This window comes from Corvus hawaiiensis, chromosome 3 (assembly GCF_020740725.1).
Source record: "Corvus hawaiiensis isolate bCorHaw1 chromosome 3, bCorHaw1.pri.cur, whole genome shotgun sequence".
Taxonomy (NCBI): Eukaryota; Metazoa; Chordata; class Aves; order Passeriformes; family Corvidae; genus Corvus; species Corvus hawaiiensis.
In genome coordinates this window covers 50,919,317-50,933,219 of record NC_063215.1, presented here as the reverse complement: position 1 = coordinate 50,933,219, position 13,903 = coordinate 50,919,317, and the positions used below count along the sequence as shown (strand labels likewise).

The following is a 13,903-nucleotide window of genomic DNA, read 5'->3' as shown; positions in this document are numbered from 1 at the left end:
GCTGCAGCTCTGAATTCTGAGTTTCTCAGCAAGATTAAGATTTTTCTTTGCTCTGGTACACTGAAATTTGCTGGAAAACTTACCCTAGGGAAGGAGTCAGAAGGTATAGAGGGAAGGTAGAATAAAGCTCAGGATCTGACAATTCAAAGAGCGAATTAATGACTAAATGTTAGTAAAAAACTCACAAATATCACTATATAATAAGCTCAGAAATGGAGGCAACTTGTAAGGAATTCAAAGCATGTCCTTAGTCACATTTTCAAATGTAAAATGTGAACAATACTGCCATTAGTTTTGTTCTTATTATTTTCCATGGGAAAACTTGATTTTCAGTAGAAATGTGTTGGCCAAACTTCAAATACAGGGAGCTGAAAACACAACTCCTCATCCTTATGAAAACCATGGTTTAAACACCTGATGTCACACTCTTTTCTATAGGCACAGATCTTCTGGATGGAAATATGTTTATTTAACCAGTCAGTTTGACACAGAATTTCTTGCTGACACTAAATTGTCACTTATCATTACTTCTGAGAACTGTTTTCTATCACCCCATTTGGCAAGAAGCTGGCAGCCTCAGATATCCACGTTTCATCACTTCTCACTGGACAGAAGCAAAGCAACATATTTGAGCCCAAGGTACTCAACAACCAGAGAATCTAAACCTACTTAGATTTAATAAAATCTCTCCTCAGCATCAGGAGTTATTGAAAACACATCATACATGTTTTGTAGAACAAGTTCCCACGGGCATTTGAATCAAGACCAAGATCATGATCTCTGAATCATGGGTGACCACCTGTAGGCCTACATGCAGGTTGTACCGAAGATCACACAGCACTGGAATTAAGGCTGTTTACCAGAGATAAAAATAATCTCTTATGGCAGACAATGGAAACAGCTCCCCAGGAAGCAAGAACTACAACTGGCACCTTCTGCCACAGCAGTGGGCACACTACTCACGCCTTGCCCTCTCTCACATGGTGCTCGCCAAGAGCAGTGCATGTTTGTAAACCCAAACCTGAGACCCCACCAGAAGACACCAGCACATGTGCCTGTGGAGAGGGCAAGGGGAGATACCTAGCGGCTGGCAGGTATTCCCATGCTCAGACACACGTGTGATGGATGCGTGTGGGACAAGGTGGAGAAGTATCCCTGTGTCTGGGCTGGGTCTGACCATGGCTGCTAGCACACAGGGGGGAGGGCCCCTTCCAGGATCTAACCTGCCCAGGAAAGACAGAGGTGATGAAATCAATGCCCACAAACAAGCTCTGGCCCCATCCTGTGAGCTGCTTGGGACACAGCCCCTGACAGATACTGGGACTTTAGCAAAATGGTGGTGGTGCCAGAAGCAGCACAGAGATCCCTGAAAATGATGTTGGTTCCTTCAGGTACCCTACTGTCACCCAGAACCACCTGACTGGACCGACTCTGTCCTTCCATCCCTTCCTAGGCCCAGCACACAAGCTGGGCCATGGTGTCTCACTCCTCTGCTCCCTGGGCTTTTCCACCCCTTGGTTGCACACACATGTGGATGCATGCAGTGCCTTCATCCAACCACTCAGCATATTCCCTTCTGAGATAGGGAAAAGGCTACAGTTTTTGAAACAAGTAATATAAAAAGTTTCAGAAACATGTTGATTCGGCCAACTACAAAACAGTTACAGAGTATGACATCAAAGCATTTTCAAAAGCATTGCTACAATATCCTGGCAGCAAACAGCTGCCTGTTTCATCCTTCTGATTCACCCTCACGAAGCAATTCCTAACACCCTTGGACTCACTCCAGGGCTAAATACATGTTATACCTAGGCACGATCACGCACTCGGCCTGCGGCTGGCTGCCCTCTTCCATTCCATTGGGTGAGGCCTGTGGGGCCCCAGCATTTCCCACTTGGTCTCCCTGGTTATAGAGTATTGTTACCTGATGTCCCTTGGCTGCCCACTCTTTCTGCTGGGATGAAGTCCCCCAAAGCACCCTTATTCTCCTCCCCGCCTCCTCTCTCCCAGTTTGACATCCCTTTGAAGGCCACCTTCATGGGGGTTCTTGGGACGAGGCAAGCTCCCCCTACTCCATATGCAGGACAGAAAGCAGAGCTGCTGAATGCTCGTGGCCTGTCCTTCCTTTCCATTCCTTCTTCTTTTGCAAGGAGAGAGCAGAAAACTGAGTTTGAATACCTAATTCTGAATTCAGCCCAAAAAATTAGCATTTTCTGAAGAGCCACTGCAGCAAATGGGCACAGTCAAAATGAACAAAATACCACTGAGTCAAGCCTATGGCTCTGAGAGCTCTGATGAGAAGCCCCACAAGAAGAAGAGATTTGTCTCATCTTCCACATCGCTTTCACTGAAGTAATAATTCCAGCTTATTAAAAGCTGCAATAATAACTGAGTCAAGGAGTTTTGCATCTGTGCTTGAAATAAAATTTGAGTTATGCATAAGAAAAGATATGTATCTAAAAAAGAAATCAACTCCTTCCAGTCAAACCTGTGCCCTCTCTGCTCATATGGGATAGGAGAAAAGACAGAGAAAACCCAAGTTTACTTGCCAGGTGCCATCCAAATCCACTGATGTGGTCTGAAAACACTTTAGGTTTTCATACAGCTCCTTTAACCTTCATCACTAACAGAATCATGCATGCTGCAAACACAACTGGGGGGGGGGGGCTGTTCGTGCCTTCACTGCTTTCTGAGGTGATGGAGTAAAATGCAGAGTTAAGTGCTTCATCTGTAACCTCTCTGCTGCCAAACCTGGGTCAAGAGCATCAGCTCTTTACTGTGCCATTATAACAGAAGGGACACCTCCTTGCAACTGGAACATAAACCCATCACTTCCACAGAGAATGTCAGATGCCAGAACTTTGTGCTTTTCCTGCCAGTGAGCTCAAACAAAGGGCAATAGAACAGACCTGAGGCATTGCTGGGCAGGTGAGAACCCCCAGTCCTCCTCCCCAGCAGTGCTGGAGCCCAAAGCCACACGGGGAAGGCAGAGGGGGGAAATAACCATGCATTTGGGGATTTCACAAGCCACTGGATTCAGGGCAGAGGCCATTTACACCAGCCAAGTAACTGGCTGAGCCCCACTTCAAAAGTGTACAAATCCACAGCAGGATTTTTTCAGAAGTCCAGCTTTACGTCCTTCACAATATTTTGTGGATACAGAAAAAACTATTTTCAAATAATGAAAGAAACCATTAAAAATTAAGGCAAGTCTATAATCATCTGAAAAAAAAAAAAAAAAAAAGCAGTAATTGTCATCTTCCATGGCCTTTAAATTAGTATTAATATCTTTTTAAGGGAAGAAGTCCCCCACTTCACAGTATGCCCTATTGCAAAAGGGAAAACAAATAGTACATAAACATTTTGAGTTGTATTTTAATTTAACTCCATTAAGAAGTCAGGAAACATTTTATCCTCTGTGCTGCTGCAGTTCCTGAGGACACTTATTTTGTTGCCCAAGCTAACCAAGTGGTGTCTGGCAGGAGGTCCAAGAGCAGGAAGGGAAGGTAGAGCAGCAGAAGAAACAAAGGAACACTGTGGAGTGCTGATTTTGTTGCCCAAATTATTTACTTACCAACTTCAAAGGAATGCAAAAACAGAAGAAGGTCAAACAAATCACAGCATGTTTTTCCCTCCTCTTCACAGACATTATTTACTGTAATGTCCCTCTTAAAGTAGAAATGAGAAAGAAGCAAATGATCTCCAATTGGTTCTGCGGTGGTTCCATAAACCACAAATTCCCACCACATGCCCAGCTGCAATCACCCCCGCAGCCATTCAGGCTGTGGCTGGGAACTGGCTTTCCTCAGGGTGTCCCCTGCAGCCAGCCTCAGGAGATGCTCTGCCTCAAACATATGAAAAGTTATTTTGGTAACTAGTTGGATTGCCATCACCAAGTATAGAAAAAAACTCTGACAACCCTTCTGAATGTCTTATCTAGCAACGTAACTTACATCCATACTACCATTTCTCAAAGTTAGAGGTTTTTAGCCATTGCAGCACAACCATCTGGGAGTAGCCAGGGAAATCTTTCCAGCTGTGCTGACCTACATGGCAGTGACTTTGCAGGATTTCTACAACTGACCTGAGCAGCCTTTACTACCCCAGAAACCTCTCTCACCTTTGCAGAAGTTCACAAAGACAAAAACCTAAGAAGATCTGCGATTTTATTTATTTAGCTGCTAAAAGGTCAAGAGAAAGCAGAAATCTCCTTATAAGCAACTTCTTCTATCAACAGGAAGGCATGTCCACTAAGAGAGAACTTTGCACTCAGCATGCAGGTTTGAAACCTGAACAAGTAGTAAAGTCTTACTTACACTAACACAAATGTGAACTACCATCTAGTTCCATTGCAATCTGTAAAAGACAGACAGTACCAGAGTACATGTCAAAAATAAGTATGTTTTAGTCACTGCTTCCAGGACTTAGGCAGTATACCCAAATGTAGCCTGCCAGAGAAGCAAGCTTCAGTACTGGAATTTGCTTTTCAGCACTCTAAATACAGCACTCTTGAGCTTGTGGGTGTGAGAAAACTTCTATGCCTTTTTAACTGCTGAAACAAAAGAGATTTGTAATTTCTTTATTTACTGCATAGCTGCGTTTAAATATTTTTCAATGCTTTCCTTTCATGAAGGTGGCATATTGCTGTGATTGACCACCTCAACATCTTAATGTTGTGTGAGTTTGGACAGATATGAGAATGGAGCTACACACGTATGGAAATTCCAGAGGAATCTTAAACATAGAGTCCCATTTTTGCAAAAGAAAAACTGATTTTTTGTTGTCTAAATAAATAAATGATTACTATGAGATATTATGTCCATATTATGGACCTCAAGTGCAGAGAAGGCACCAAGTCCATTCCCAAGCACTTCTTGTAACTGCATGCTCAGAAGGAACCATGAAGGACTATAAATAAAGAGGAAGATAGTCACATTTGGGACCCTGGTGATGGTTCAGGGCTATGCAGGCTATGAGAAGCAAATATCCCACAGATAGCAGTTTCTTCCCTGCCCCTCTGCCTACAGCATCCCAGAAACATGTCAAAACACAGGGCTGGAGCAGAAGAGCTCTCTCCCACCCTGTGCTGGGCTGTCCCTGGGTTGAGGGGACATTTTGCCATTAGGGCATCTCCTCCAGTTCTGCTGATTTGAGGCAAACATGAAGTTGGATTTTTATTAAGGACTTCTCAGGCAAAGTAGGAAATGCTAATCTTAACTAAGAGTCATATCATATATATGCAAATTGTTTGCTCTACTTTCTCCATCTGTTTTCTTCCCAGGTTTTTCTCTTCGCTATGCTTTACTGGAGATTAACTTACAGTATATTGCACCAAATTTGGACTGTGTGGGAAACATATGCTGCAAGCTCAAGGCCAGACTCGAATATTGGGTTGCACAGGAATAGGAATATTCACAGCAGTGCTAAGGGCTGACAAACCCACAGGGACAGGAAATTCGGAGACACCAGGGTAAGGAGAGGCTGAAGCAGAGCTGTTCCAGTTACAGTAGCAGGTGGGAAGGCAAGATTTCAAAACAGTTTTAATTTGGGCAAAAGGAAATGGCTGAACATGATAGAATGAAACAACACACTCCCCTTATTTCAATATGCAATTACCTTGTTAGTGTGATAAAGTCAAGCAAGATAGACAGTTATCAATGATGGAGGATGGTCTTTTTTTCTAGAAATCAAACTTGTCCTGACTTGAAAAATCATGCATCCACCTTTTATGTCTGTACGCCTAGATGGAATATGTAATTTATTAATAAGAAAGGACAAGAGAAAGGATGCTACTTTTCTCAAAGTGAATTATACAAACACCCCATTATCCCCAAGGTGTAAATCAACAAATATCTCAAGAGAAAACAAATTTGTGAGGGAAACAATAATTGTCATTTGTCAGCACAACAAATTTTTTAATGTCTTTTGACTCAGTGAACTCAGTGTCTAAGAAACTATTTCCTCCATGGTTATTGCAAACTAACAACAAATGGTTTCTTGCAACTCTGGTAGAAATGGAAGCAAAATTTAACTGAACTAAGATGAAGAAAAAATCAAAGAACTTCTCTGACCTAATGCACTGAAAGCAAGAAATGCCTTTTGTCAGTATTGTCACACAACCAGCCTGCTTGATACTCATCCTCAAAGTACTAACCAAAAAGGTACAGAAGCTCCATAAACTTTTGTGATCTTCCCGGTTCATTGTGGTTACATATTGTTGCTGTGAAAGAGGAAAGGAAAGGAAAGGAAAGGAAAGGAAAGGAAAGGAAAGGAAAGGAAAGGAAAGGAAAGGAAAGGAAAGGAAAGGAAAGGAAAGGAAAGGAAAGGAAAGGAAAGGAAAGGAAAGGAAAGGAAAGGAAAGGAAAGGAAAGGAAAGGAAAGGAAAGGAGCTACATCATTACTTAAGTACTACAGTGTTGGCTGTGGCACCGCATGTGACCCACAGCATCATTTCTGTGACACGTTAATGAGACATATAAAAGGTGCTTGCTGATGGATGTGGAAAACAGCAGAGAGGAGTATATTTTATGCCACCCTGTGTATACCACTTCATTAATTAAACTCCATGATTCCATTTTGACCAGATTTTTTTGATTAGCAGTAGTATTAAGCAATCATATTCTCAACTTTTGAAACAGGATACAGCAGAAAGGTCTGAACAGTTTTTCACTCAACCCAAGAGTGAGTCCCTCAGTGTAACTGCTTGGTTTACTTTGATACAGTTTCAATTTGCTTTCCACCTACAAAACACAGCAACTAAGTTTCATCTAAAAAAAATTAGTGGATTAATTTTCAAAACACAAGCATTAGCAAGGACCACGAGTTTAACCATGTCTCTTCTGTCTGTGCTAAAATACTACAAGATCAGTAAGTGCTGACTCCTTGGGTTTGAAAGTGCTAGCACTTACCACCACCCAAAAAGCCTTCAGTAGCTCAGAGGCACTTGAACTTCAATTCCCCAGTAGCATGCTGACACAAAAAACATGGGATAATGCAAACCCCTGCCTTTAGGAGAAAGCTGAGACAACAGGGAAGGCAACAGCTCGAATGTGAGCCATGGACCTCCCTGCTAAAGCATCCCAGCAGAGGGAGACCCACAGGATACCTGAATTTATTTTACAAGTTAAAATATATTTTTGCATACCTGGAGGACAAAGCGTGGACTTTTTTTGTTGTTTTTATGAGTTCATTTTACAAGTGAGGCACTGCTGACTATTAGGTCAAAACAACACACCAACACAGAACTGGTATGGTACCAGAGCAAAATACAAGAAGTTTCAGGCAGAAGCCACACATCTCCCTTCTGCACCGTTAGTGCAGCTGCAACAACAAGGCTCAGGCATGTAACAAAGCCATTCTGTTCGGGTGGGTGAAGAAATCCACCTATGTTTCCAGCTTTTTGAAGTCTCTGCTGCTACTCCATGAAGAAAAGTTTTGTTTGATTTCTGACAGGACACACACAGGCCTTTGTATAGCATGAGGGATCGCATCCAGAATCCCCCATGTGTTTTTGTAATTTGAAATAAAACAAACAAACAAAATTTTTATTCAGAGGACATGAACATCTGGAAGATGACATCAACATGACTTCAACTGTAATGTCAAAGCATTAGACTGAAATCCAATATTGTTGAACAATTTGTGGTGGAAATGCCAGATGCTTGAACATTATGGAATAAAATTGTGATGGATATGAGGTTTCTGCAGCAACTGAGGGAAGAAACAATGTTTTAGAACTTAACTAAATGCCTGATGAACAGTAATATAATTACAGAAGTGTCTTGGGCTGAAATGCGTGATACTAAATATAAAAATTAACACCCTGGTAGTGTAGGAGGCCTGGAGACTGGGTTTCTAGCCTTGCCCTGCTCTTCTTTCCCCATTTATTCTCCTGTCCCTCATCATGGTGCTTGAAAACACCTTTACTGAAGCTGTTTGGAGATGGGCAAATACTGCTCAGCATGGGTGCACTTATCCTTCTCTGTGCCTATGGGCAGGAGCAGAATGGAGCTGCCACCAGACAGCAATCCTGTCCCCTCAGGAGACAGGAAATAATGAACATGCTCACACTGGGACTGGAAATCTTGCTTGAAGAGGGTGAGAACACCACCACCACCAAACTTAGCCTTCATGACTTGGGAGGAAACTCCTGAGAGGCAAGTCCTGGCTCTGTCAAAAGAAGAGACAGGGAGAGAGGCAACAAAAGACCAAAATGCTTCCTCTCCTCAAAACACTCAGCTCCCAGGCTTAATTATACAGGATCAACAACCCTAACCAAAACTACTGGCAGCCTCTCTCTATGTACAAGCAATACAGCCAACCTCAAAAATGTGGCTTTAGCACTCACACAATTTTCATAGACAAAAATCAGTTTAATTAAATAGTTTGTAATTTATTTTGAAAGCAGAAATGAAGGTATCTGTATACTCTTAAAACTAGTCAAACCACTATCCTTTTTTATTTAAACATCACTATTAGCTTGTCCCAGTTTGAAGTTTCCCATTCCCAGCTGTAACACTAATTAAACCTTTTGGGGAAGTTGTGTGCTCATTCTTATGCATTGCTATTAATATTTTTTATTGCAGTTAGTTGGGATCCAACACCATTCCACTGAATCCACTCAGAAGGATTTTATTTTGATTTTGTCTGGCTTGTTTTATTCTTAGCAGATGGTGCAAACCCATATGTTGATGAGTACATGCCACAGGAGAGCATCTGATCCAATGCAGCCAGCCCCGAACTATAGTGATGTCTATGCTGAGGACTTCAGTGCCTGCCACCACACAGGACCACACCTCTTGGCACGGTGTGAGAGCTCAGATGGGTTTTCAAAACTATACTAGTCCTGGTAGCTAAGCTACTTTTGAAAAGGTACCTTAGGCATCACTATACAGTAGCATGACCGTCCTCAAAGTTGGTATTTTTTCCAACTAATTTTTACTGTACTACCTATGTAACTTAGGTGGACTAAAGGTGACAAAGTTTTGGTAAATATAAATGAATATATTTTTGCATATGCAAATCAACAAATAATTTTCATGAAATATGATTCAACAGCCATGCAGGTAACAACTTTGCCAAAGCATTTTTTCTCCCTGCATTGTCAGTGAGACTCCTGCTGGCCTCCCAGTCTTTGATTTCGTTTGAAATACATCCCCTGATAACCTAAAGAGAAGTACTTATGAAGAGCTTAGAGCTATTTATAGCAAAGTCTGTGTGACTGAAAACATTGCAGTTTTCTTGTGGTGGGTACACGCATTGCTTATGAACTGCAACTGGAAAACTGTTGCCTCCCTCTTTAGCAATTCTAGTCAGCATTCCCAAGGCAAGAGAGAGGGAGCCAAGGAAGGAAACAGACATAAGGACAAAACGCAAACAAACTGAAAATTTACCAATCACTTATATTCAGAAACTGAAGCGGGGGGTGGGGGGTTTGGGTACAAGAAAGATTAATCTTGATCTGCATTTCAAACTGCTGGAAATGGGCATACAAACTGGATTAGCATGATCACACCAGTGTTCTTCAGCAAGGGTTTTGTGCAAGCCCCTGAGAGCAGGCATAATCTCTCATAATTACTGGATACACTGTTGCCACATTGAGTAACAGCCTTTCCTCAAAACATATAAAAGTCTACTCCCCATCCATTCTTCCAACTGGGCATTGGGTGAAACTGTCAACAGATCCAGGAATACAGCAAGCAAAGCTCACTCCTGGATGCTGATCTGCAAATCCCACATGAACTAGTTTCATAGCTGTGTTTTATTGGAAGTGAAAATAAATGAGGTAGAGCAAGAGCAGTGGCTTAAGTCTTGTACTTAATAGATTAAAATCCCCATTCCTCTTATGCTGTCCTACAAACAAACCACCTTCGGGTCAGTTTTAAGTCCTACTGGCCAGAAATCTGATAGAAAATGAGTCAAAACCCTGAAAGACTCAGATTCAACTCTGATTTCTGCTGCCCACAACTACATGGTTCAAAGTCTTGCTCAACTACACCAGAATGGAAATCAGGGAATAGTGAAAGGCAAAGATAATGCATTCTGGTTTGCCTTCTTTCTGCCTTGGGTTCTAACTGCTGGAGGAGGTTTTTAGAAGAGATACCAGGATATGGGTTGGCTGTGTGACTCTGGCAGACAGGGAACAAGGTATATTTTGTAGTTGTCAGCAAAGACCTGGCAACTGAAACCCCAAGAGATCAGTGCAGAGCAGAATAAAAAGAGAAAAGAACTACCTTTTATTATAAATCCCAAGGCTATATATTACTCATGGACAGTCATAGATGTAGCATTTGTTTCCAGGTGAGACCTACTAAGCCTATAAATATTTTTTAATTAAAATAGTTTCCCTTAATGCTCAGCTTTTCTTATTATCATTTTATGGACAATAAAAATTCCATTTTCATAGAGGCCTCAGACAACACACCCATTTAACATATTTTCAAGAACAGAAAGAGTGCTGATACCTGGACCTAACACCCTCACACTTAGATATGAGCCATTCTCTGAAATAACCGAGCTACAGTGAAAAAAGGGGTCTTTCCTTAATTCGGAACTGAAGTAAAATAACAGAAGCTATAACAGCTGCTTCATCCCTGTTCTGTAGCACCCCTCAAGAAAAAGTTAAGAGGAAGGTAAAGGCTGCATGTTGTGCAGTCAGCTCACGAGAAGTCAGAAAAATATAATGCTTCATTTTTTAAAATAGGTATTTTCAAATCAATATACTTAAACCAGTACATCTTTCTTTGAACCAGCTGGTGGGAAACACCAGTGGTGACACAGAATTATCTGAAACTCAAGCCTGATTCACTCTGGCACTTCTCCTGCTCCATTACAACTTTTAAATCAAGTCAAGAAGCTTGTGTAACAGGAAGTTTATATCCACTTATCCTTATCTCCTTTCTCCTCTGGTGTGACTTTAGAACACTTAGCCCCTAATTTATAGGGTAACAGTAATAAACAAACACAGAACATCCCCCGTGGAGAAATGAAAGGCATCAACATCTTTTCTTCTCTCTAGACACTGGACAGATTATCTTGTAAATCTGAGTTTGGTCCAAAGAGAACCAGAAAAAAAAAAAAATAAAATATATATATATATATATCTCCATTATGTTGATGTGATAGTAGAAACATTTTTAACATGAATACAACAAATGGGCTTTTACTAATTAATTTGGGAATACAGACAAGAAGGGATGTTCATACTTACTACTATTGTGTTACTGTATTCACCAAAACCCCCCAAAATCCCCAGCAGACTTACTATTATTCATTCCCCAAATGACTTTCTTCTCCCTGATGTCCTTGAGTGAGGGACAAACATTGGTGAAAGAGAAATCAAACAAAAACCCCTCAAAATACCGATGGAAAGAGGGGATTAAGGGAATGTTTTTTCTTTGATACATATGTTTCCTGGAACACATCAAATTGGAATCCCAGCACATTGAGGACAGAACAGCAAAGCTACCATGAAGCTGGCAAGTGGTAACACGACCCATACCAGCTTCTCCCTTTTGTGGAGATGCTTATCAGAAATCTCTGTTAATAGGAGGTTATGCGAAGAACAGGCATAAATCAGCCGAAGTACTTTCTGCCAATGCATGTATACAATGTTAATGCACAGCACTGGGTTCTGGGATTTGCAGCCAAGTCGGAACATTAATACGGGACTTTTAAGTTATCTGAATGCATTGTCAAGCTCATTATGATACTTAGTTTCCAGTATTAACTATTTTATCTGCAGCTGCTAGTGAAGTCTTCTAAGACGGATGCATCAGGCCATGCAATGCAACAGCCAAGAGGTTGCAACTCCGCGGTCGGAGATGTCAGCTGTACTGGTAATTTACACAGGAAGCTTAAAAGCACAGGGTAAAGAGAATAATACCCGCACCCTAATTGCAACAAACTGCACTATCACAAAAAGGCTCGTAACATTTCCTTGAGATTCCTACGAAACTTTACCAAGGCACGAGCATGGGCATTTCACTTTCTCACCAAGGCAGTGGAAGAGCAGAGCTGCCTGTACGCAGCCGTGGGACAGGGGCTGCCGGCCCAGCCCCAGCCCTGGCCGGAGCAGACGCGGTGCTGCCGGTGACCGAGCGCCTCCCGCCGCGCCCGGGGCTCCCGCCGGGGCTGACGAGGCGCGGCCGCAGCCGGGCGCCCAGGTGGCCTCTCCCTGACTGCTGCACGCAACTTGCCGGAGACTTTTTCACCGCTTAACTGACTTATTAATTAAAAAAAAAAAAAAAAAAAAAAAAATCCTATTTAACAAAGATCAAGAAAGTCATAGTATACATTTACCGTAAGGCTGGTTACCACTTTAATCTCGCAGCTACTCAGACACAGGGATAAACCCGGCGAGGATTAACCAGGTCAGCTATATACAGTCCTCAGAGCAGCTCAGGCTACGCTCGCGAGGCCGGCGGGGTCAGCCCGCAGCACCCCTCCGCTCGTCCCCAGCGTGGGGAGCCTCCGGGGCCGCGCTGCCGACCCTCCCCGCCCGGCTCCGGACTCACCCAGCGTCTCCGCCCGCAGCCAGAGCGGGGCCGAGGCTCCAAGCAGCAGCGAGAGCAGCAGCGAGGGGGCGGCCCGCGCCCCCCCGGCGGGGCCCATGGCTCCAGCTCTCGGCGGGGAGGGCAAGGCACAACTTCCCCACTTCCCTCCTGCTCCTTTCTCTTCCTCTCCTCTTCCTCCTCCTCCTTCTCGTTGGGGCGGCTCCGGAGCCAGCCCGCGCTCCCGCGGAGGGGGGCGGCCACCTCCCGGCATCCTTCCCCCCGCAGGTGTTTCTGCGGAGGCGGAGAAGGGGCCGTGCGGGGCTGCCTCTGGCCCCGTGCCCCGCCGGTGGCCGGGCTGCAGCGCTGCTGCCTCCCGCCTCCCCGGCCTGGGGCTGGGGGTGGAGAGAGGAAACGGGAGAAGGGGAAGCGCCACTATTCCCATTGGGCTGCCGCTCGGGGTATCTCCTCCTCCTGCCGTGGACCGAGGGGCCGGCGCGGCCTCGCCGCCCCCTCTCCTCGCCGAGTGCTGCTTCTCTCACCCACCGCCGCTCTGGAGTGTTGCACCGGGGTCGTGGGATTTCCCCGAACCCATGCAGCCCCCAGCATCGCCTGCGAGCCCCCGAAGTTGGCAAGGCGTGTACATGCGCACATATATATATATACACACTCGTATATACGTGTATGTTCTCGAGGATTATTTTCCCGTTTGCAGGCTAATTCCCCGGCGTCGCTCCTGCTGCCACAGCGGGAAGGGGCGCGGGGACGCCGCACGGTGTCTGCGCGGGGGCGGACACGACTGGGGCCGGGCACTCCCGCTTGACCCGTCCAGCCCCTTCAGCACAGCTGGGGTCATGATTGGGCTTCTCGGTCCTGTAACCCGCTTCTGAGGGGGTATCTCCAAGCAGGGTTGCAAACCACATGGTTAACCTGTGCCAGCTTTTGTGTGTTACAATTATGGACTAAATTAAACAGGACTTTTCTAAAGTATGCTGTGGGCATCTCTCTGTCTGGGTGGGTCCTTGACTGTCCGGCTCTGAAGAAACTTGTGCCACAGGGTGGGTCGCAGACGCACGGTAGGGAAACAGTGCCAGCAGCCGCAGGAGACCTGCATGTCAAGCAGGCCCCAATGATTTGCCTTTTAAAAGTACGCCGTAGAATTGAAGGTGGCCTGTCTGACTCTGTACAGTCTTTTTGGGGATGGGTTGCTGTGAGGCAGGTGGATTCACACTGCTAGCAGGTCAGGAACACTGTGCTGCTATGCTAAAATGAAGTACAGAATTAACTTGGATGTCAGAGACAACACTGTTAGATTTTATATTATGTTAGAAAAAGTCGAGTTTAGTAAACCTTTATTCTAATTGAGCTCTTGTTTTGTAAGTGTTAATGTCTGTTTTTTTAACTTTTCAGAC

General features: G+C 44.1%; 1 protein-coding gene across 1 annotated transcript in view; it reads right to left on the bottom strand.

Annotated features, from left to right (window-relative positions):
- DCBLD1 (discoidin, CUB and LCCL domain containing 1) overlaps nt 1-12,951 on the bottom strand; it is a 47,289-nt gene extending 34,338 nt beyond the window's left edge. The window contains exon 1 of the mRNA XM_048298286.1: nt 12,516-12,951. Within this exon, the coding sequence (XP_048154243.1) occupies nt 12,516-12,936 (421 nt within the window). The 5' untranslated portion in view covers nt 12,937-12,951. The remainder of the gene's footprint in view (nt 1-12,515) is intronic.
- Between the last annotated feature and the right edge of the window lie 952 nt (nt 12,952-13,903).